The following is a 23301-nucleotide window of genomic DNA, read 5'->3' as shown; positions in this document are numbered from 1 at the left end:
TGGTTGTAATTACCCAAACAGGAGGGGGGTTTTCGTAATTTAACCATACATCAGGGGTGGTTATAATTTACCATTAACTAAATAATTGAATTTTGTTTGATATTGGGTATTCTCAAGAACTTGCGGGGTCCATCCGTATGTATTATTATGAAGTTTTTTTGTTGGACGTCTTCGGATCTGATAAAATAATTAGATTTTCATTAGATTATTTAATCTTATCATATGTCAACCAAACGATGTCCGAAAGTACTGAAACTGATATAGAAAAACTAGTACAAAAGTAAGTCATGTGAGCATGGAAATGTGTAAATAGTAAAAATGTAGAGGTACAACGACAATAATCTCGATTTAATTTATTGTTCTCCACGAAATTAAAAAAAAAAAAACGAAAACAAAAACGACAATAATCTCGATTTCGACATGTTTAAAATTAATTCACATTCTTCCTTTCAGAGAGACTGATATGAAGCCCATTCTTCAAGTGCAAGACAGGATTTTGGATTATATCACCTCCTTCAACTACATTCCACCTGTTACAAAAATTGCAGCAATATTTCAGATGATTTCGTCGATTATTTCACGAAATATTTTTTAACTAATTAAAAAAAATTACAATTTATCAATGCATATATATATAGTAGTAGTACCGGTATTTCGTGACGAGAACATGGAGGAAAATGCACAACGAGGCCCTGGTAAAATCGGCACCTGTACATTGCTTTATACCTCCACCAAATGGTTTCAAGTTCTTGCTTATAAACTCCGGTGTCGCGTCCTGTTTCGTTGCAGGTTTCTTGTAAGCATCGATAATTTTTAAAAAATCGGATTATACGTCGTTATTAGTACTATATATAATTAAATTAAATACCTTCCAACGAGACGGATCGAATTTGAGTGGATCTTTGTATATGTTAGGGTCTAAATGCAGAGCTGAATGACAAGCCATAATTGCCCATCCTGCTGGAATTGTATACCCTGCCATTTCTCATACAAATAGTACAATTAATTGATTTTTTATTGCTTTTAATCTCAAATTTATTAAATTAAGTAGGTAATTATATATATATATATATATATATATATATATATATATATATATATATATATATATATATATATATATATATATATATATATATATATATAAGAATTTAGAATATACCTTTAACCTTGATATCCTTCACAGCTTTTCGTAAAAATCCAGGAAAAGTATTTCCTAGTCTCAGTGTCTCATTAACAACCTGTACCATGAAGTTAATTAACAATTTACTATATATTATATAAACATACTTAAATAATAATTAATGCAGAAAATAAATAAATTAAACGAATTACTTGAAGAGTAAAAGTCATGGATTTATACTCCTCCCATGTTACCGAGGAATCCGAATTCTTTCTGTTGGCAATAATTTCGTCGTGCTCGGCCTGATTCACATGATCGATAAATTAAACTACTAACATTAAAAAAACACATAGTACTATTTAAAAAAAAACTTGATTAATTACTGACAATTAGTTGGGTTAGAACAGCTGGATTTTCCGAGATGAATTTAACCGCGAGAACCAATATTATAGGAATGGTCTGAAAAATGGCAAACATGAGAGAGAATAGTATGTGAATGATGTGTTCCGGTGTGATGAAGTCGACAACGTCGATATCTTTGATCAATTTACTAAGCAAATCGTCTTTATAATTATGTTCGTCTTCTACCGAAGCGATCCTCTCGTTCACAATTTCCTTCAACATTTTCATCACTTTCTCCTTGTCCTGAATAATAATAACATGACATGATTAATTAAATAACTGGACAAACAAAACGAGACCGAATTAGAGAAATTTAAATAATAGAATTAATCAATTAAATTACCTTGAGACTTTTATAATAAGTGGTGCCAGGAATATTCAAGGGAAATGAAATTATAGCTCTACTGCCATTAATGAACTTATCGACCAATTGTTTTGAGGTTTCAGGATCACATATGCACATCTGATTTGTACCAAATTCACCAAACATCTGCTTTTCACAAAAAAAAAATAAAATCAAATAATAATAATAATAATAATAATAAAAATGAAAATGAAAAGAGTTGAAAGAAGTGTACAGCAACAGAAGCATGAGTCAAATCGAAGCGATCAAGGGTTGACCATGAAAGAAGCGTTGTTTGCACGAGTTGTTCGAACTGGAGAAGAAGGTTCTGCTTTACGCATTCAGGCCCGAAACGACTTAGCGTCATGCTCTTCACGTACTTGTGTATTGCTAGACCGTTGGGTCTAATCTCCCCGGTTTGTTTGAATAATTTCTCGAATAAATCAAGGTACCAACGTACCACCAATTTCTCTTCTTGTTGGAATATATAATTGTTGAACTCGCTGTCGGCTGAAACGACCACGTTTCTTCCTGCAACGTTTGTACAAAACAGGGGCCCGTATCTGAAAATTTAATATTATTTAAAATGAAGGGAATAAATTGGAATGGAATATAATTTTCTTGTTTCTTGGATTGAAATTGCGAGAAATTGAAAATTCCGTTCCAATTTTCACCGCAAACAAAATGGCGGCATGAATGTAAATAATTACCTCTGGAGCCTCTTTTTAATGAAAGGATGAAGATCGTAGGAATGCACGGGAAAAATGAGTTCAAAACACTCTCCAATAAAAGGAAACCCTAATGAACCAGGTGGAAGTTTCCCATTGCACTTTGGATTTCTCCATTTGTATATTATTATCAACTGTGTTACCAATACAATCACAAATCCAACAATATATATTTCAATAGACCACATTTTTTAGATTAGAAAAAAAAAAAAAAAAAAGATTTGCACAATTTTGCATGTAGTTTTAACATATATCAGAGGCTCCAAAATTAGTGTATTAAATAGATGGAATGGTTATGCCTAAAAAAGGATTTAAGAGGTTAGGCAGGTGTTTACTAATTATAATCTTGAGAGGTTAGGCAGCTGGTTATAATCTCAATAATGCAAGTGATAAAGAAAATCTGCAGCTAATTATAATATGATTTTTTTTTATTGAAATAGAGGGTCTCTAGAATTCCGGTAATTCAAATCGAACACCGAAATTTTGTTTTTATTTATTATTCTATATAAATATATATGTATTTGCATATGTAATATTAGTATTTACACTAAAATTTATTGTTTTTACACTACAATTTATTTTAAAAAAAATCAAAATTTTAAATATTCTAAATAAAATTTTGGTAATTCAATTATTTATTGGTGAACGGTATGGAACTCGAAACATATTAATGAGGGTATTTTTGGTAATCTCATGAACCTCGAACTCTTAAGCGTAATTGGGTCCGCACCATACTTACGGTACAACCCCACCTAGGGTGGCTAGGAGAGAAGCACACACAAATACAATAAGGATTGAGTGTAGTTTCAGATTAGAGACTTGTTTTGTTTTTATTTAATTAAATAGATGAAATGGGTTTATTGTGAAAAAGTCAAAAATGGATTAATTAAGAGGTTAGGCAGGTGTTTAATTACTAATTAGATTAGGAGGTCAGGCAGGCTATAATTTCATTAATTACTGACGATAAGGATGCACTTCTGTTAGTGTTATACGTGACGTATTAGCATTAATTGTGGTAAAGCTTTACGAAAGCATGGAATTAACGGTAAATTACAACCACCTCCATGATATAAAGTATAATTACAAAAAAAATCATTTACGTTTGGAAATTACATCCAGTCCCCTACTAATTGTAAATTTTTTACACCACCCCCTACAAAAGGGTGTTAATGTAAGGAATTTATAAATTCTCGGAGGTGAATGTAATTATGGATAAATTAGAAGTTTTTTCGTAAATGGACTTTAACTGGGGGATTGTAAGTTATCCTAGAATTAATGTTGCACCACGCATACAAAGCAAAACTGCATAAAATATGAATTTTGTATTGTTTTTGGGGTAAATTATTACTTGAAAAGAAAGTAGAGGGGTGCTAGATAAGAAATCACAGTCTCTTAAAAATAAATAAATAATAATAAACATAAGAGATCGACCAATAGTATTATGGTTTGGAGGGTATTTTGGTAAGCACTTAAGTTGGAGGAGGCCAATACGAAAAAGTATGAAACTTTTTTTGTTCTGGCGATAACGTCGTTAAAAAAAATAAAAGGATAAATTACAATCACCCCCTTAAGGTAAAGCCTATTTATGAAAAAAATTCCTCATTTTCCCAAAATTAAATCCACACCTTGTAATATGTAGATTTCTTATATTAACACCCTTTAGCATGGGAATGGGTGTCAGAAATTTACAATCTGTAAGGGGTTGGATGTAATTTCTCAAAAAAAAAGGGGTTGTTTGTAATTAGACTTCACCACATGGAGGCGGTTGTAATTTACCTAAAATAAAAAGCCGTAGATTGAATCGAAATAAATTCATGAGGGTATTTTGGTAAATGTACAGTTGGAGGAGGCGAGGAGCCCAAAACGAATTGGCCCAGTCCAAATGGGTTTTAATCTAGATAAGTCCTAAATATTAAAAATAAATTAATTACCATATATTTTTTTTTCAAATTCATACCATAGCAAATTAAATATAAATAATCATATGATTCATTAATTCATAATCCAACGATGAAAAAGGGTAAATTAGTCAATATATTTAGACTTGAAGTCCAAATTACATGGAAGAAAATATTGGTGCATTATATATTATACACATATCAAAAACAATATAATTTCATGGATTAATTTATTTTATTGTTCTCCCCAAAATAAAAAATTAAAATTTATTCAACAAGTTTTATATTCCTATAGAACTTAATCCCTCTTTTCAGATAGACTGATATGGAGTCCATTCTTTATGTGCATGATTGGATTTTGGACTATCTCACCTCCTTCAACTATAGTCCACCTGTCACAAATTTTTTAGCAATTAATAAAAAAATTATATATAAAAACAATTATTTAGTATTAATAAATACATATTAATAAATATATACGCATATATGTATTTATATATGCGTATATGTGTATAGATACCTGTATTTGGTGACGAAAACATGGAGGAAAATACACATTGAAGCCCTAGAAAAATCTGCACCGGCACATTGCTTAATGCCTCCACCAAATGGTTTCAAGTTCTTGCTTATAAACTCCGGTGTCGCGTCCTGTTTCGTTGCAGATTTCTTGTAAGTATCGATATTTTTTTTTAAATCGGATTATACGTCGATAGTACTATGTATAATTAAATTAAATACCTTCCAACGAGAGGGGTCGAATTTGAGTGGATCTTTGTATATGTTAGGGTCTAAATGCAGAACTGAATGGCAAGCCATAATTGCCCATCCTGCTGGAATTGTATACCCTGCAATTTGTCATACAAATAATCAACATTTTATTTATTTAAATAAAATTATGTAGCAAATTTAATTAATTAAACTTTGATATAAGAATATACCTTTAACTTTGATATCCTTTACAGCTTTTCGTAGAAATCCAGGAACAGTATTTCCTAATCTCAATGCCTCATTAACAACCTGTACAATTAAGTTGCTGGTTAATTAATTAATTAACAAGTTATATATATATATATAGAAACATACTTATAAATAATTAATGCAAAAAAAAATTTAAATAAAACTAATTACTTGAAGAGTAAAAGTCATGGATTTATACTCCTCCCATGTTACTGAAGAATCCGGATTCTTTCTCTTGGTGATAATTTCTTCATGTTCGGCCTGTTTCACAGATCGAGAAATGATTACTCGTAAATTTTTTTTATTACTATTAAAAAAAATTGTAAGAAATTAGGATTGCTAACAATTAGTTCCCTTAGGATAGCTGGATTCTCGGATATAAATTTCACGGCGAGTACTAATATTACAGGAACTGTCTGAAACGTGGCAAACATGAGAGAGAATAATATCTGAATGATATATTCCGGCGTGACGAAATCCACAGTGCCGATATCTTTGATCAATTTACTAAGTAAGTCGTCTTTATAATTATTTTCGTCTTGTGGCGAAGCTATCCTCTCGCTCACAATCTCCTTCAACATTTTCATCACCTTCTCCTTGTCCTGAAAATAAATAAAAATAAATTTAAAACTATCTTTTTTTTGGTAAAAAAAAATCTTATAAACATTAATCATAAAAGTTATTCGATCGGTCGATCATTTACTGTAATTTGTGAAAATATTTGCTGGAATTGGTTTTTTTTTTTGTTATATCTAAAATAAAACAGCTAAAGAAAAATTAGTTTGATAACTAATTAATTAATTAATTAAATAATTGGACCTTATTTTTTATCCATCTCTCAACTAATATTATAATTAATTAATTAATTAAATACCTTGAGACTTTTATAATAAGTGGTGCCAGGAATATTCAAAGGAAATGACATAATAGCATTAGTGCCATTAATGTAGTTATCCACCAATTGTTTTGAGGTTTCAGGATCACACATACACAGCTGATTCATGCCAAACTCACCAAACATCTGCAATTCAATTAATTAAACATCAATTAATTAAAACAAAAATAATTAAATTTAATTAAGAAAAAAGGAAAAGAGTGAAGAAGCGTATATATACAGCTACAGAAGCGTGTTTCAGGTCAACGCGATCTTGGGTTGACCAAGAATGAAGGGTTGTCCGTACGAGTTGGTCAAACTGGAGGAGAAGACTTTTCTTGATGCATTCAAGGCCGAAACGACTTAAGGCAGAAGTCTTCATGTACTTGTGAAGTGCAAGACCATCTGGCCTAAGCTTACCTGATTGTTTAAACAGCTTTTCGAATAAATCGAGATACGATCGAACCACCAATTTCTCTTCTTGCTGTAGAATGTAACTGTTGAACTCGTGATCTGCCGACACGACCACGTTTCTGCCTGCAATGTTTGTGCGGAACAGCGGCCCGTATCTGAAAAATTAAAAACGAGTTTGTGACTCGCTTTATGTAATACGCTATAACTGTCACTTCAGAGAAATATTTTTGTTCCGTATTATCCGTCACTTTAAAGCTTCAATAGTGCATTAAATGCATTTTTCCTGTTTTATGACTTTATCCATATTTATTCAACTACTATACGTATTACCTATATTAAATGATCAAGGTTATTTTATTCTTTTTAATATATTTTTTTTCCTAAAGTCAAGATACCTTTTTTGGAATTCTTAATACTTGTACAGAACTGAAAAACGACAATTATTTAGGAACGAACCGAGTTTTATTTTAAATAATTTGTAATTTAAATACATCATATAAATATACTTTGTGCAAAATGAATCATATTTAAAAAAAATAAAAAATAATAAAACCGGATCAATAGTTAGGATTTTCAATTAGTTTAAATACACACCATCCAATTTCAACTTAAAAGATTTCGAAAAAATCGAGAAATCGGAATGGAAAAATTCATTCCGACATCGTTTTTTTTTTTCGTTCTTTCTGGGATCAAATTGTCGGAAATTGAAAATTCCGTTCTAATTTCCACAGCAATCGAAATGGGTTGAACGTAAATAATTACCTTTGGAGCCTCTTTTTAATGAAAGGATGAACATCGTAGGAATGCGCGGGAAAAATGAGTTCAAGACACTCTCCAATAAAAGGAAACCCTAATGAACCAGGTGGAAGTTTCCCATTACATTTTGGATTTCTCCATCTGTATATTGTTATCAACTGTGTTACCAATACAATCACAAATCCAACAATATATATTTCAATAGACCACATTTTTTAGATTAGAAAACAAAAAAAAAAAAGAAAAAAGATTTGCACGATTTTGCATGTAGTTTTACGATCGAAGGCTCGAAAATTAGTGTATTAAATAGATGAAATTGTTATGCCTTAAAAAAGAATTTAAGAGGTTAGGCAGGCTTTTAGTAATTATAATCTTGAGAGGTTAGGCAGCTGGTTAATAATTTCATTAATACAAGTGATATAGAAAATCTGCAGCTAATTATATGATTTTTTTTATTGAAATAGAGGGTTTCTAGATTTCCGGTAATTCTATTTTACCGAATACCGAAATTTAGTTTTTATTTATTATTTTATATAAATATATATGTATTTGCATGAGTAATATTAGTATTTAAATTAAAATTTATTATTTTTATACTACAATTTATTTAAAAAAATCAAAATTTTAAATATTTTTAATAAAATTTTGGTAATTCGATTATTTATCGAAAACGAACCGCATATCTGAGTTCGGTGAATAGTATGAAACTCGAAACATATTATTGAAGGTATTTTTGGTGAACATTCAAGTTAAAGGAGCAAAAAAAACATATAATTGAGGGTATTTTTGGTAAACATTCAAGTTAGAGGAGCCAAAAAAAAAACGCGTATCTGAGTTCGGTGAACGGTATGAAACTCGAAAGATATTATTGAGGGTATTTTTGGTAAAAGGGTTAATCTCATGGACCTTGAACTCTTAAGCGTAATTGGGTCCACACCATACTTACGGTACAACCCCACCTAGGGTGGCTAGGAGTGAGAAGCACACACAAATACAATCGAACCAACCAACTCAAGAATCCAATACTAGCCCACAAGATTAACCGCTGCACGTTGTCTAATTCTACGCTAATTTATAATGCTATTTTTTCTTATACATTTCCGATGTGGGATAATCTCTCACGCAAAAATTCATACTTTTTCCATACATATTGAATTACATTTTAAACTCTAATATATCAATATACGAATCAAACAAAGCTCAATTGTTATATTAAATAGATGAAGTGATGGTTATGGTAAAAGGAAAGTTTACAAGTTAGGCAGATGGTATTTAATATAATCACAGTGCAGGGATTATAGATCGATCTTAGTCATGCCAAACAAATATGGGATTATGATTTCAAGATTTTTGTCAACGGTGTAGTTACGGGGTTAACGAGCTGAGCCGACTCGTGAACCCAACGAGTTAACTCGACAAAATCTTGGGTTTTCTGAGCTCGAGCTCGAGCCCGAGCCCGATTATAGTTGTTCGATAGTTCGCGAGCTTTTTCTTTATTTACTTATTATTTTATTTTATATATTATTATTTCATCTAACATCCAACTAAATTGAAGCAAAAATCAGCTCATATGGAACTCATAAGTATAACATGGAAAATCACCACCAAAATAATTTACTAAGAAAACCATAATTCATCACACACACACACACACAAAGAAAACAAGCTACATAAAAGACAAGAATACCCATCACTTCACACAAAAAAATAAATTAACATTTTTTTTAATCCCCTTTTAAGAAACCATAAAAAGGGTATTATTGTCTACCCTTCTTTCACAGATTTACTTCTGAATTTTTTCAAATCCCAATTAGGCAAACAGCCTTTATAGTGAGAATGTAGAAACAATGATGATATCGACACTTCTTCTTCGTCTTCGTTTTCTCTCTCTTTCTGGTGCATAGAAATCGAAGAGAAGCACCGAAGAGAAGAGCCTCTCAAACTCTTCTTCTCACAGTCCGATTCTCGATAATTCGACGTATTTGTTTTAAGGGCCTCGGGAAGTATACAATTGCAGAATGATCCGATTCTTGCTAGCCTATTCACCCACTTTGGTATTCGTTTTCCCGTTAGTTTGTAGCACATATCCTCGCAGAAATGATTGCAGTTCTTAACAACCAAGTGATAGGTATCGCCGTGGTAATTTGCGGATTGGTCCTCCATGAATTCTCTTATTTGGTTTTGGTCCAAATTTGTCGTGCCTATAAAAATCGACTTCCGGAAATTAAAACCGGGGCATTGCCTTGGTTCAACTTCAAAGACTCCGCTAGTTGGATAATCGTGCGCTCCGAAAGCATATTCGCTACCATGAACTGCAAAAATAGAGTCTTTATAGGTAATTAATAAACAAACGAAAAAAAGAAGTGGGATTTATTTATCTAACAAAGCGATATTAGTACAAAGCCAAGAAAAACGACTCGTGAACACATTGCTCGTACTAAGATCTCTTTATACAAAATAATTAACTTTTAAATTATGATGTTCTTGTTAAGACGTTTTCGATTAAGAAAAATGCACTAAAAGCATCGTCATAACTCGAAATATTCAATGGGGACAATATGCAATAATGTCAATTCTTTGCATTTGGTTTATACACAATGTATGTTCGGTATATAGCAAATCTAACTTAGGCAATTAAATTGCACAATGAACATACTTCGATAAAATAAAATGTAGCGTATATAGGCAGGCTACCTTCGATTCCGGAGTGAAAAACACCAACACCAGCCCAATAGAAGTAGCCATTGACTGTAGTTAAGTCGTACACGTTCAGATAAACAGGAGTTTTGCCGGGGCTACTACAGCTTGCCGATTTATTTAATTTAGGAAACACGCAAAAACGAGCTGCTAATTCGCCTTGCGTATGAAGAGGCATAATTGATCTCCACCCATTTTTTAATTTCGATTTCATATTCCAAACCGAAAAAAACAGTATCTAATCCAACCTGTGGCAAAAAAAAAAAAAAAAAATAGATGTTAATAAACTCCACATGTAAAATCAACTTAGTTCAGTATCTGAATCACACAATTGAGATTTAATCCTTGATTTTTGCTAACATGAGCCACCAAAATCTCTCAATAATTCCAAATTCAAATGAATTAATCATTTTTTTCCCTTTACCTCAGCAAATACGCATCCCCATTGTTACTAATTAAATCGAAATTCGGAGAATATTAGCACTAAAATCCCATCAATGCATTCTAAGCAAAAAAATAAAAAAAACAATGTGGATCTACAGAATCAAAATGGGAAATACTAAGCAAGCCTTACAGGAAAAGAAAGTCAGATTCATATACATTAACAGCATAAACAGAGCAAATAAAAATTCCTGGGCACAAAACACACATTAAGAAATAAAGCCAAAAAATAAATCACGATTTAAATAATTTTTAAAAAAATAAAGAAAAAAAAAAATCATAAACCAGTATGAATCATTACCTTACTGAAAAACGGCACTCATTTCTTCTTGACTAGAAAAAAAAAAGAAAAAGAAAAGGGCACCGCTTTCAAAGCAGATATCAACACCTGAAAGTTGGGATGCAACACGCGCATTGTGTTTTTCTCTTTCTATACAGTTTGGCTGCAGAATGAGATTCTGCAATAGAGAAAAATATCAAGTACGAAATCAGAGTTCACAGCTGGCCCCTTCCTTTTTTTTTTTTTTTTTTTTTTTTTTTTTTTTTCTTTTTTCTTTTCCGTTCAAAGCTTAGTTGAAACTTGAAAGAAAAAAAAAAGAAAAAAATAAATAAAAATACGGTGGGAAAAAAGTTTGACTTGTAATTTCAACTTACTATCGACATTCTCTTTTCCAAAATTTGAGAGGGATTGTGACAAATACAAGTATATTTACTCTTTAAATACACCATATTTTAAACCGTAAAGTTACATAAATAATTACTCACTAAAGTATACATATATTTGACTGTGTATGCAATTATATGTAGATCGATGTTGTATTTCACCGGTTTTTGATAGAAAAATAGATTGATATTACTTGATAATATGCTTTCATGATAAAAATCCACGTACATCGCACGAGTGAAGTACTACTCGATAAAGAAATGAAGAACACTATTAAAATTAGAGCAGGAGGGTTAAACTTGTCCCAAGAAGCTAACAAGCTCCTTCCAAACATTTGGTCAACGCATAAATTGATTTCCATCTAACGGTAGAGCAAACGATTCCAAAACGGCAGGGACTATTATGTCACATTTCATAGTTCAAGGGGGCAAATGCGACAACCACAATAATACAGAGGTCCAAACTGTAATTAACCCTAGAAACTAACTGAAGTTCGGCCCGTGATAATGAAAAATTTCACAGGCCCATCTCGGCCAGATATGCCCAACAAGAGAAGCCCTACTCGTTTGATTTGAACCGTCCATCTGAAGTCAGGGTAATCTGCACCGTTGATTACAAATCACTTTCTTAACAAGGATTTTCACGTCTCTAAATATTCAGATATATAACAACGGGAATATTTTTAATAACAAAAAAAATAAATAAAAGAGGAATCAATTCCAATTTTCTCTTTGGCGCCATCGACATTCAATCTCAAAGTCTTCTCTCTCACAACTCCCCCAATTATTCTGGTATGTATATATGATATATACACACACATCTATATGTGTGTATCTGTGTGTGTATCTGTGCGTGCATGTTCGTATGTTGGATTAAACTGAGTTGCCTTCGTCTCTGCACTACGAGAAAACACGAAACCTCCGATTAATTAGTATTGGAATTTTCTAGGTTAACGAGTTCATCTTCTTCTGTTTTTTTTTCTTTCAGATTTGGATCTGTACAATTGCGAGCTGTTTGAATTAAATTTATTTTATTGCGGTTTTGATACTATTAATCTAGAAAATTGTCTTTGCGAGTACTTCTACAGATTCTGATTAATGGAGCGTTTTGCTCTTTTTTTCCGATTAATTGTACGATTCTCGAATAGTCCGCGTGCGTTTTGCTCGTTTTTTTGATTAATTGTACTATTCTGATTCTCGAATAGTTTCGCACAACGTAACTAGTTTATATATTTGAAAGTAGAGTGTGAATTTGGAACTCTGATTAGTGATTCAGTATTGTTTGTGTAAGCCTTGCAATATAAAATTGAGAAGCTATTATTTGCAAATTGATTGTGATATTTGTCGGAAACGTATCTCTAGATGTATCGACTCAAACTGTTAGTTCACAAGCATAAACTTTTATTCCCCGTGAAAATTAGTTTGATGTTGCAGCAGTAATAGTATCAGAACAGTCTATTGAAGAAATATTTTGATTGATAGGTCAGAACTACGTTGCTTTAATCCACGATGTTGAGGAAATGCAAACGTTCGTTGGAGATGGAATCTAGCGAAGAAATGAGAAGTTTTAAATTTCCTTTACACGATGTACCGACCAAGGTTCGCCTTCCTTTATTTCCCTTTACATTTCCAATTCTCATCACAAGTGATTCAGATCGCCAATTTGTCGTACTATAAAATCTAGGTTGCTAGCAATTTGCAAGTATTTATTGGCCTTTAGAATGACTAATTTTGCATTCAATGCCAACTTCGTAGTATTAGTGATTTTCCCTGTAAAGAAATTTGTTTAATTCAGCATTAGAAGCAACTTGAATTCTATTTACCTAGTTCCATATACCAAGTCGTAGTTCTCTGCATACGCTGTGATTCATTTAGCATTTTTTGCCTCTGAAATTTGCGGTTCATAATAGTTTTCGGTTTCCCCCTTGTGTTCAGGATTTAGGGTCAACCAATTCCGCGACTGAAGAAAATTCGGATGTGAAAAAGTGGGAACTAGTGGTAAAATACAATCGAAAGCAAAAGAAGGTTGAAAAAGCTACAGATCCTGGAAACGAGGGTTCTTCACAAAGGTCGTTCAGTCACTGATTATCAATTTGCTCAAACTCATTGTTTTCAATTTTGATCTCCTCTTTCCTCATCGTTGTTGGTTGTTTTATTAATTTTCCTTCTAATAATGTTTTTGGAATGACTTCGATTTTTCAGAATAACCAGACCTGCGGATCAAATACATGATAAAACTCCTTCCGAGGTAAGTGCAATGCATTCAAAGTGTTTTGCAGTCACCAGCTAAGCTTCCTCAGAAATTGAAATAACTTGATACTTTATTATTTGAGAAATATTTAAATATTTCCCACAGCTGAATCTTGTTCGAAATTGTTATATGTACGAGTCGTCTACTTATTTACTTTTACATGTCCGTCTTTGTCTTCAGCAGTATACCAGTATTGGGAAGAGCACCTGTTCAGAGAAGGAACAAAAAGGTAATTGCGGATGTTCATTCTTTTCGCAAGATAATGAAAATACAATAATCTTATACTTACGTGTAATTGCTAATGTTTCAGACCGACAAGGTTGTATACAGAATCCAGCTTTTGGCTCAAAGGAGGAGCTATTGTCTAAAAAAATGGTTCAGGTACTTATTCGACACATTATATTTACGTTGATTCATCATTTATGTCCAGATCATAATTTTTTATTATTATTATCTCGCAGTCAATTATATCAATCAATGAATGCATAAAACCAAAAATAATTGAAGTAGTTGAATTATGTCTATTCTGAAACATAAGTTCTCAGAGGTGAATATATCTATTCGGTAATATGAGTCGGTGTATTTTTCATCTGCCCTTAAGCCTGGACCGTAAAGAAGTGAAATACAAGTTTCAGAATTCTTTCCTCATATAGATAACCGATGTTATTAATGGAAGATATTAAATGAAGCTGCATTCTGGCCACTTCCCGTTATCTTGGAACTTTCTTGAAAACACGTGACTTGGTACTTAAGTTTTTGATGACAATTTCCTAAAGTCTAGAATTTGATCTTATTTAAGTTTGATTTCATCATCAATCTGTTTTTTTGTGAACAGGATGTACGACCGCCGACAAAAAAGAAGTTGAAAAAAATCTCAAGCCATAAAGTAGCTGAAAAGGTTTGTTGTATTATTACCAATGCACATATAAAACAGAAAGCTGTTAACAATATGTATATTCAGCATTAACAAACTTGGCTTGTTCTTTGATCAGGAATATCGTGATTACTTGAAAGTCAAGGCGAGTCAACTGAGGCAGGAGACTTTCTTGCTCACTCGTGAATTGCAGAAGCGTGCTACTATGTGCATGGAGCTTACCGATGCCAATAGTCTTTTAATGGTCCGTTCCCTCTACTATACATTTTCTTTCAATGTCTTCCGTTTCGACTGTTCGTTTACTGTTCATATAACGACTTATCACTTAAATATTGCTGACATGTTTGTGCAGGATGAGCTAAAGAAGATGTACAAACCATGTGTAATAGACATTCTTGAAGCAAAGAATCCTGCTACAAATCCTCAAATAGATTGACGGTTGGAGTTATCAGAAATCGGAATAGGCATCAGCAGAGTGGAAGCAGATACGCCTGGTCGAAATGGTTTGCTTTAGATTATTTAAAAAAATATTAATAATGAAATTAACTGCCAGTAATTTGGTTGTATAGTGAAATGCCGAATGAGACCAGCAGCAGATAATTTTACGGTTTATAAATTACACGTATACGCATCCCCATTAATTGCTCGAAATTCTTCAGAAACAAAAATGCCTTACAGCTTGCTACACAGTCAATACTATTCGAACAAGAACATCAAATAACATTTATAATTCTCATGTTATAACAACAAAATCCACAAATTCCTTAACAAGCTATGAAAACATTAAAAACCAACTATTCTTGTAAATGCCAACAAAACGAATGCATCAATTCTTTTCCCCCAAATACGAACATTATCACTATTCCGAACCATCAGGAAATGAATCCAGAGCATCTTTCTTCCCATTCACATAGTAATCGACAACGCCTTTCATTCGTTCAAGCTTATCCGGATGATAATTCACATGAATTATCACCGGCTTAAGCTTTCTAAGATTAGAGTCCTTCCTAACAGTTTTAAACAGAGTTTTACTGTTCATAAACATATAGTAATCCATAGTTCTTCTAGAAGCATGAAGACCCTCATAACCAGGATGTGAAGGAAAGAAAAGCTCCTCGTTGAAAACAGCTTGGTCCCACGCATTCTCACGAGCCAATCGATTAGCCACACGATCTAAAAGCTCGATCGAGGGTAATGTTGGTCTTATATAAAAAAAACCCGAATTATAAACCCAGATCCTCATAGTATGAGCGTACCTCGCCCAACCCATAGCTGGTTCATCGAAAACATCATTGAACCCATAAGCTGTCATGTTATCATGACCGTCTGTCATTGACTCCACATCCGAGTCCCTGTAAAGATAATCGAATGGGTTTTGTAAGTAAACTATGTCGACATCCGACAGAAGTACGCTGTAACCTAGCTGTAAGAACTCCCTCAAGATCCGAAATTTCAAACCCGAGACGGCGTGGTTTCCTCCTGTTTTTGCTACAGAGTCGAAACTGGTATCTGTTTCCAGTTTCCTATAGAACGGGACATCGTTTGCTTCGCACAAAGTAGCGATTTCTTTGTCCAATGCAAAGACTAAGTAATTGGATATTCCGACTTTCTTTATATTTGTGTACCACACTTCCAACGCGTCTTTAACATTTGAATTTGCTAGTGTGACAATGAGTTCGCGATTGACAGCTACTTTCTCGAGTATTTTGGCTAATCTTGGGTTGGCAGATTCGTCGGGTATAACTGTGGGGTTGGTTCTTGATGCCTTAACGGTGCCGAAGGGACCGGCTTTTTGCTGTTCGCCTAATACTAATACTTCCTTTTGTGCATTATCCTTCCCTTGTTCGGCTAAGCGAAGCTTCTCGGTCAAACCCCTGATTTGCCTTTTCAACTCTGCGTTTTTCTCCGAAGCAGAAACGAACTCTGATTTTAATATGTTGATGCGCTCCGATGTTTCGCATGAAGAGGTCACGACCTGCGAGTGATATGAAATTGATGGATAAAATTAAGTTTAGGATCTAATCGATACGAATTACAAATACAGGAACAGATCGGAAACCTCGAAAGGATCAAAGCAATACAACGATCAAGTCCTCAGCATATCTAATTATTTGAATCTTAAAACACAATTTATCAAGAACCAGTCATAATGAATATAATTTACGAAGAACACCGATTCATAAATTCGTAGCAAATTGCAGCTTTAACAGAAGTTTATGTACCTAACATGTACAGATTAATTCTCAATCAGCAGCAAAACTGCAATTGTAATATCAGAATATTGTACAACAATAACACAAAACAACATTGTTCAACAAAATAATTCACATTTTTTTCTAATCATTTATCAAAATCAAAAGCAACAAACTAATAGCTAACAAAGATCAAGCCAGTTAAACTTCAATTACCAGTTACACAGTGCAACGAAATCTCAAAGTCAAACATACATTTGTATAAGTCAACGCTTGGTGAAAAATTCAAAAATCAGAAATCAAAAATCAAAAATCAAAATGTTGAAATATCAAATGTTGAAAAGGAAGATTAAGACCTTTGAATCGGAGGTGGCGACTTGGTGGTGAATTACGAAAAATCCGTCGGGGTAGAAGAATGCGAAAACGCAGCCGACTAACAATCCGACGAAGATCGCGGCGGCGATTCTCGATCCGCGCAGCGATTTAAAGCCGTCGCCGCCGTCCTTTTTCATCAAGCCACTTTCTCTACGTACACCAATCATGATTTTTCACCACCGATTGAAAGAATTTAATTATACTGCATTATTCAACAACATAAATAAAGAAAGAAAAAAAGATAATTAAGAGAGTAAATCAAGTAATTTATGCAACTCTGGTTGAAATTTCAGGGAAGTGGACTTTCGAGTTTCGACATAGTGGAGAGATTCTTTTTAGGGAATTCAATATTTAATATTAATATTATTAAATTCTATAATAAATTTCTTTATTCTAATTTTATTTCTTTGTAATAAATTTATTTTATTGTAATTTTATTTTAAAAAATAATTTACGTTAGGTCAGTGAATAATCTGTTTGTATGATGGTTTATTCCTTAAACACTAGATTTTGGGCCTTTAAAATACATTCATTTCTAAAAAAAAGTAATTTAATTTTTAAAATTATAATAAACAAAAAAAATGGTAAATAAGAAAAAAAAAATTAATCATCATCATTTTTGCAAAATACAACTTCTGAACTGTTTACAAACTTCGTTTCTTATATTTAAAAAATAATAATAACAATAATTAGAAGATAAAATAAAACAAAAAACATGCAAAAAAGCCAGACATAGATCCTACTAAAACAAAATACCTAAAAAACCAGACATCTTCTTCATCTCCTACTTGAACAAACTTTACAAGAAGAAACGGTATTCAAACGAAAAAAAAAGCTCTACGTTTAATAAGATTTATGAATCTTCTAGTCACAAAAATTTATCATTCTTCATCGTCTGAATCTGAAGTCTCCGACAATTCTGGTGGAGGAGCTTCAATTGCAGAACCATTGGCTGGCCTTTGTCCGGGCCGAATTATTTCATGAACCACATGATTAGCTATTCACGAGAAGAGAGAGAGAAAATACTAATCGTAAGTAATAAAATAGATATTAAAATGATACTATCAAATTAATCAACTATAATAAAATAAACGAGCACCTGACGACAAAATCTTCATAACAAGCGTCCTACCAATCTGAATTTCTGTTTCATGGTTACTAGCGAATTTCACCTGCACATATAGAATAGTATTATTATTATCCGGGATACTACGGTAAATGTTAAATAACGAGGACAAGGTTTAGGTCAAGAGTAATTACCATTTCACCGTAGGTGAAATTAACAATTTGATCAAGTCTTGCTTGATGCCTTCGGAGGAAGGGTTTTAGGTGATTCTTATACAATTGCTCTGCCCCCTGCACAAACAGGATAATAAAATAACGGCATCAATATTCTTGGTCGTTTCCGAAGAATAATAATTCTAAAATACCATTTACCTAGCATGAATACGATTAGGCCACTCTGTGAATGAGACGGTACCACATTGATTAATAGACAATCGGCAAAATTTACTTCGATTCATCATGCTCAGTTATTTCTTCAAATTCTTAATATCACAAACGAAGTTTAAAGATCTAGTGTAATCAGGTTCGATTAGCAAATTAAACATAATAAGTATTATGCTATCAAGGCAAACACCCCCAGTATATACAACGTTGTGCATGCAATTGGTATACATACTTCAAGAAGTAAGATATTCATGTATTGTAATTGGAAATTGATTTTTACTGTTTGCTCAGTAAGTTAACGTAGGGAGAGTCGATATCCCTGGCATATTGACCCGGTTGCTGGAGTTGTAATATTTGATTTATTTTTATCAAATGAGTCTGTTGTATTACATATGGGAATCTTGTATAATATATCACCTTTGAAACAGTGTAGTAAAAGAGTATAAATTTGTGTTAACCCTTAAGACTGTATAGACTGATGATAAGTTCCGACATAATATAATAAAAGGGTATTTTGCAGTCTTGAGAATAATTGCAGTAAAATGTAAACATGATCTGATTCGGACTTAGATCACGTTAAATGGAAACTGAAATTTCTCATGAAGTTAGAAGGAAATAATTTCATCAAAGAAATGGCAAAGAAGTAAGAACTGGTATGTCGCGTAGTTCAACTAACAATTTGGAAAAATTAAAAGAGAAATGTTTTAAGTAAAAACATGAAAAGGTATGGATAAAACTTACATCAACAGACGGTAGTTGAAGCCACACAAGAAATGCAAACTTCGCATGATAGTATAGAGGAAACCTGATAAAACCAAAACAAATAACCAACTTTGAATACAACAGTCAAACCTAACCAAAAACTTGAAACTGTATCTGTATACTATCATCTTTTCTTTTTCTTTCTAGGTTTCTATCTGGGGTGGGGTGGGGGTGTAAGAAGTAAGGCTGCAAAATATTACCAGTAGAGAAACTTATCAGTGAATAACTCGGCCACACTAAACGTTCCATAAGCTGCAAGCATATACCACAATCAGGATATGATAAAAGACAAGCATCTCCGCAGATATACGTTTGCAGTTATTTTCCAAGGTTTAATGAAAAAAAAAAAATCCAAATGCATTATGCTTATTCTAAACACAAGGCAATTGTGCATTTGTATAAGTTTACACAGATTTACGACTGACATGAATATCTTGAATCGAGCATACTAAATCTTCTAGAACAAGAGCAAGGACCAAAAACATCAAAGAATGTTATACTTCATCAACATGGTTAAAAAACACGGATGATTTGTAAAGATTTTAGAAAATACACAAATAAAAAATATGAACTTTGCATCATAAAAGCCATCATTTAATGGTTACATAACTAACCAGCCCAGTAGACGAGCCATTTACGTTGTTCATCTGGATCCTTCGACTCAATAGCCTTGAATGTAGAATAAACAGGTAAAACAATCCCTACAGAACAGCTGCAAAAGACACGCGTATTAAAACACAACACCTATCTGTAAAATTCAAAATCTCGTAAAATAAGCGATATAATTAATTCGAAACTCACCACGCCGTACGAGTAACAACATTAGAACCGAGGGGGGAAAGAAGTAATCTCAACCCAACCTGCACTAATCAGAGTTCATATCACTATTAAAATCACATTTCCAGTTCCTTACAATATACAGAACTTCAATTCCCTAATAATAATAAATAAAAAAATAAATAAATAAATCACATACAAACATGAACAGCTAATTATTGATTATTGCAACTACATACAAGCACACACTCGAAACACACACAGATTCCGATCAAATAAACAAGTTCATTCATCTTCTTCTATTTTCACATTTTCAAATTTACAGTAAATAAGATAATCACGAACATAAACAGAAATTCGCACAGCGCTGCAACGAATTCAAGGCGAAACAAAAAAAAAAACTGCCTGACACTATAATCACGACCTAAAACTGAAATTAAAAAAACAAAAATTCTAAATAATTGCGGAAGGTCAATAGAGATCATGGAAACCGTACCTCTGTAGACATATTGGATCCGAACAAAGCCATTATTCAACCAGCAAAATCGTTCACAAATTTCAATTCGGTTTTTTGGTTCAATTTGCAAGTTACAGAGAGAGAAATACGGCGAGGGGTTTTTCTTCTTCTTCTTCTTCTTTTTATTTTTATTTTTTTTTATTTTATTATTTTAATTTTATTTTCTTATTTTAATTTTGCTTACTGTATCACGGAAACCTCCGTAACGTACGGTTGATGTTTAGGTTTCTTCCATTTTCCTCCCCTGATGTTTGGGGTTTTAGCCAATATTGCTTATTTATATCGGATAATATTGAATTAGGTAATATTAGATTAATATTTCATTGACTAACTAATTATTTAATCAGTAACATGTTTGATTTTTTAGATTAAATCTTGTATTCTATATATATATATATATATATATATATATATATATATATATATATATATATATATATATATATATATATATATATGTTTTAAATTCTAATATTAAATGTGTATTGTCTAAAATAATCTTTTAATTAGTAAAATTTAGATATTGTAATAAGGTGCTACTAATTTAATTAAATAATAGCATGTAGTTGCCGGCTTTAAGTGTAGTTGTATTGACTAAACACGAATCTTATGCACCAAATGGAATAAATTTAATTAGAAAACATTAAAACATCTTTTATATTTATATATACTAGCATTGTTTCCCCGTGCGATGCACGAGATATTATTTCAAAAGTAAAAAAAAAATCAATTTAATACATAATAAGAAAATATAGTACACTAACATAATAGTGTTTAAGTTTAATAATGTAGTATTATATTGATGAAAAATAGAAGATTGATAATTGTTGAAAATTATAGTTAGAAAATTAGTAGAGAAAAAATATTTAAAAATAAATAATTATAGAAGTACCATTAGGGTATAATTCTTCACGGTTTAGTTTGAATTTTGACAATAGTTAAAAATTATAGTTAGAAATTAGTAGAGAAAAAATATTAAAAGTAAATAATTACAGAAATATCATTAGAGTTTTTTAGGGTTGTCCAACTTTTTTTTCTTTTATATATAATATATATATAATCTATATATATATATATATATATAAAAAGACAATTCTTGGCCTAATATTGCGACACGTGACACTTTTTAGGGTTTCAAACCTAAGGGCAGTTTTTGTAGTTTTGTTACACACTGGGGTTATTTATCACTGGGGTTATTAATCAATTAAGAAAACAAACCCTCCCGGATTTCTAACTGCACACAGATAACTATACAGTCGCGTTATTTTTGGTTCAACTTCTTCCATGTTTTGTTTATTTTCTCAACTTTATCTACCACGCCTACAACTTCTTCTATTCTTTTTGTCTTCATCGATTGTTCTCTCATCGATTCTAAATCGTGTTCTTCAGGTAATTCTCTACAATTTTAAACTCTGCCTCTCTCACACTTCTTATTCATGGTTTCTTCGAATTTCTCGAATAAATGGGTTTGTGCGTGTCTGAATATCCAATTTATTTTTCTTCATCCAAATATTTATTTTTTATCCATGGTTTCCTCGATTTTCTCGAATAAATGGGTTTGTGCATGTCTGAATATCCAATTTGTTTTTCTTCATCCAAATATTTGTTTTATTCGGAAATGAATCTTCTGATTTTATACTATTATATTTTTGGAAGTTGAATAATTTGTTGTCTTTAAAGAGTGTGTGAATTAAAATATAGCACCACTATTCTCAATGATTGGATAATTGGTCTGCACACTTATAAGAGCATGCTCTTCGTGATCAGTTCATTGCTCATTTATAAGAAGATGGTTAACCAAGATTATTTTTTTCTATGTTTCTTTTTTCTAAGAAAAATGCAATAATTCATGTGTTGTAGTTTCAAAATAAATAATTTTACAATTGTTTATTTATTAGTGCATTCAATTAAAATTAGTATTTCAAAATGTAAATCAATGTAATTTGGTTATCTGCATATCTTGAGGAACTAATATAAAATGGTTTGAGCAGTTTAGCATTAATACTAGGTATCAACATTGTATATTTGAACATGGTATTGGAAATGATATTTAAGTTTTATATTAGTAGTAGTTAGAGATTAATGTTCGAATTGATGATGTTAATGAGTTTGGAACGAATATGTTTCTGGTTGCGTAATTTATATTGATTTATTTTTCTTTTAATTTCTTTCATTGCAAATTTGTTCTTTTATCATGGACTGCTAGGAAGAATGATTGTACGATTATAATTTCTCAACCGCATAGACATTTCTCATGATTATGTCTTTTTAATAATTTTAAATTTAACAAAAGGTAGACATCTTTTAACAAAAGTGTTCGCATATCTATATATGTGGATCAACACTTTCACTGAAATTATATGGCTGATATAGTTAATTTATTTGACAGGTGGCGGTGCAAATATGCAGTTCAATAACAAATTCGTTTTAGGATGAGAGGTAATCTAATACATCTCCTCTATTTTTTAATCTTTGCTCGCGTGATGAAAACATGGTTATGTAATACAAAATAGTCCATTGTGGTTCTATACCTCTAAACGGATAAATTGTTGGTGTATGCAGGGAACACTTCAACTGTTTTACATCCCCAAGATGTGAATGCAAGCCCGATTTCCCCGTTGTATCTCCATATCCTTCTCTGAAATAACCTATGGTATTGTAAGTTATTCACTTCAAATTCAGTTTATTTGCCCTGCATATTGTATTCCAATTTATGCCAAAACAATTTCAGATATTGATTATTCATAGTGCTCCAATTTGTTAGTTTTAATCTACAGATATTTTTTTTACGATGTTAATTGCTACCAT

The 23301-nt window shown here is 32.0% G+C and overlaps 5 protein-coding genes across 8 annotated transcripts; 1 reads left to right on the top strand and 4 right to left on the bottom strand.

Annotated features, from left to right (window-relative positions):
* Positions 1-290: 290 nt before the first annotated feature.
* On the bottom strand, positions 291-7770 carry LOC105957622 (uncharacterized). The gene is made up of 18 exons (XM_088814850.1): positions 7502-7770; positions 6567-6894; positions 6326-6472; positions 5796-6053; positions 5623-5712; positions 5433-5511; positions 5233-5339; positions 5015-5142; positions 4796-4886; positions 2579-2787; positions 2104-2431; positions 1869-2015; positions 1511-1768; positions 1336-1425; positions 1163-1241; positions 869-975; positions 648-775; positions 291-530 (listed from the first exon to the last, which is right to left on the bottom strand). The coding sequence occupies exons 1-18, from the start codon at positions 7705-7707 to the stop codon at positions 431-433; spliced, it is 2880 nt and encodes a 959-aa protein (XP_088670976.1). The 5' UTR covers positions 7708-7770; the 3' UTR covers positions 291-430.
* A 1323-nt stretch (positions 7771-9093) lies between these two features.
* Positions 9094-11189, bottom strand: LOC105957433 (deSI-like protein At4g17486). The gene is made up of 3 exons (XM_012981355.2): positions 10935-11189; positions 10190-10440; positions 9094-9807 (listed from the first exon to the last, which is right to left on the bottom strand). Exons 2-3 carry the CDS (start codon positions 10404-10406, stop codon positions 9260-9262), a joined length of 765 nt encoding a protein of 254 aa, XP_012836809.2. The 5' UTR covers positions 10407-10440; positions 10935-11189; the 3' UTR covers positions 9094-9259.
* A 774-nt stretch (positions 11190-11963) lies between these two features.
* Positions 11964-16889, top strand: LOC105957625 (uncharacterized). 4 transcript variants are annotated; one of them, XM_088822810.1, is made up of 9 exons: positions 11964-12088; positions 12779-12895; positions 13232-13365; positions 13499-13544; positions 13731-13776; positions 13858-13928; positions 14383-14445; positions 14540-14665; positions 14774-16889. In XM_088822810.1, exons 2-9 carry the CDS (start codon positions 12806-12808, stop codon positions 14855-14857), a joined length of 660 nt encoding a protein of 219 aa, XP_088678936.1. In that variant the 5' UTR covers positions 11964-12088; positions 12779-12805; the 3' UTR covers positions 14858-16889. The 4 variants fall into 4 exon arrangements, with proteins under 4 accessions (XP_088678936.1, XP_088678930.1, XP_088678942.1 ...); XM_088822804.1 differs by having other exon boundaries at positions 11985-12088; positions 13728-13776; XM_088822816.1 differs by lacking the exon at positions 11964-12088 and adding an exon at positions 12126-12245.
* On the bottom strand, positions 15121-17353 carry LOC105957624 (arabinosyltransferase RRA2). The gene is made up of 2 exons (XM_012981568.2): positions 16970-17353; positions 15121-16396 (listed from the first exon to the last, which is right to left on the bottom strand). The coding sequence occupies exons 1-2, from the start codon at positions 17153-17155 to the stop codon at positions 15281-15283; spliced, it is 1302 nt and encodes a 433-aa protein (XP_012837022.2). The 5' UTR covers positions 17156-17353; the 3' UTR covers positions 15121-15280.
* Positions 17354-17587: 234 nt separating this feature from the next.
* On the bottom strand, positions 17588-20646 carry HVA22K (HVA22-like protein K). The gene is made up of 8 exons (XM_012981577.2): positions 20473-20646; positions 20001-20059; positions 19814-19911; positions 19400-19451; positions 19179-19242; positions 18249-18344; positions 18088-18160; positions 17588-17985 (listed from the first exon to the last, which is right to left on the bottom strand). Exons 1-8 carry the CDS (start codon positions 20503-20505, stop codon positions 17870-17872), a joined length of 591 nt encoding a protein of 196 aa, XP_012837031.1. The 5' UTR covers positions 20506-20646; the 3' UTR covers positions 17588-17869.
* Between the last annotated feature and the right edge of the window lie 2655 nt (positions 20647-23301).

The sequence above is a fragment of the Erythranthe guttata genome, chromosome 2 (genome assembly GCF_056151865.1).
Source record: "Erythranthe guttata isolate IM_541 chromosome 2, IM_541, whole genome shotgun sequence".
Taxonomy (NCBI): Eukaryota; Viridiplantae; Streptophyta; class Magnoliopsida; order Lamiales; family Phrymaceae; genus Erythranthe; species Erythranthe guttata.
Note: the sequence above shows the minus strand (reverse complement) of the source record. Positions and strands in the feature narration are given on the sequence as shown.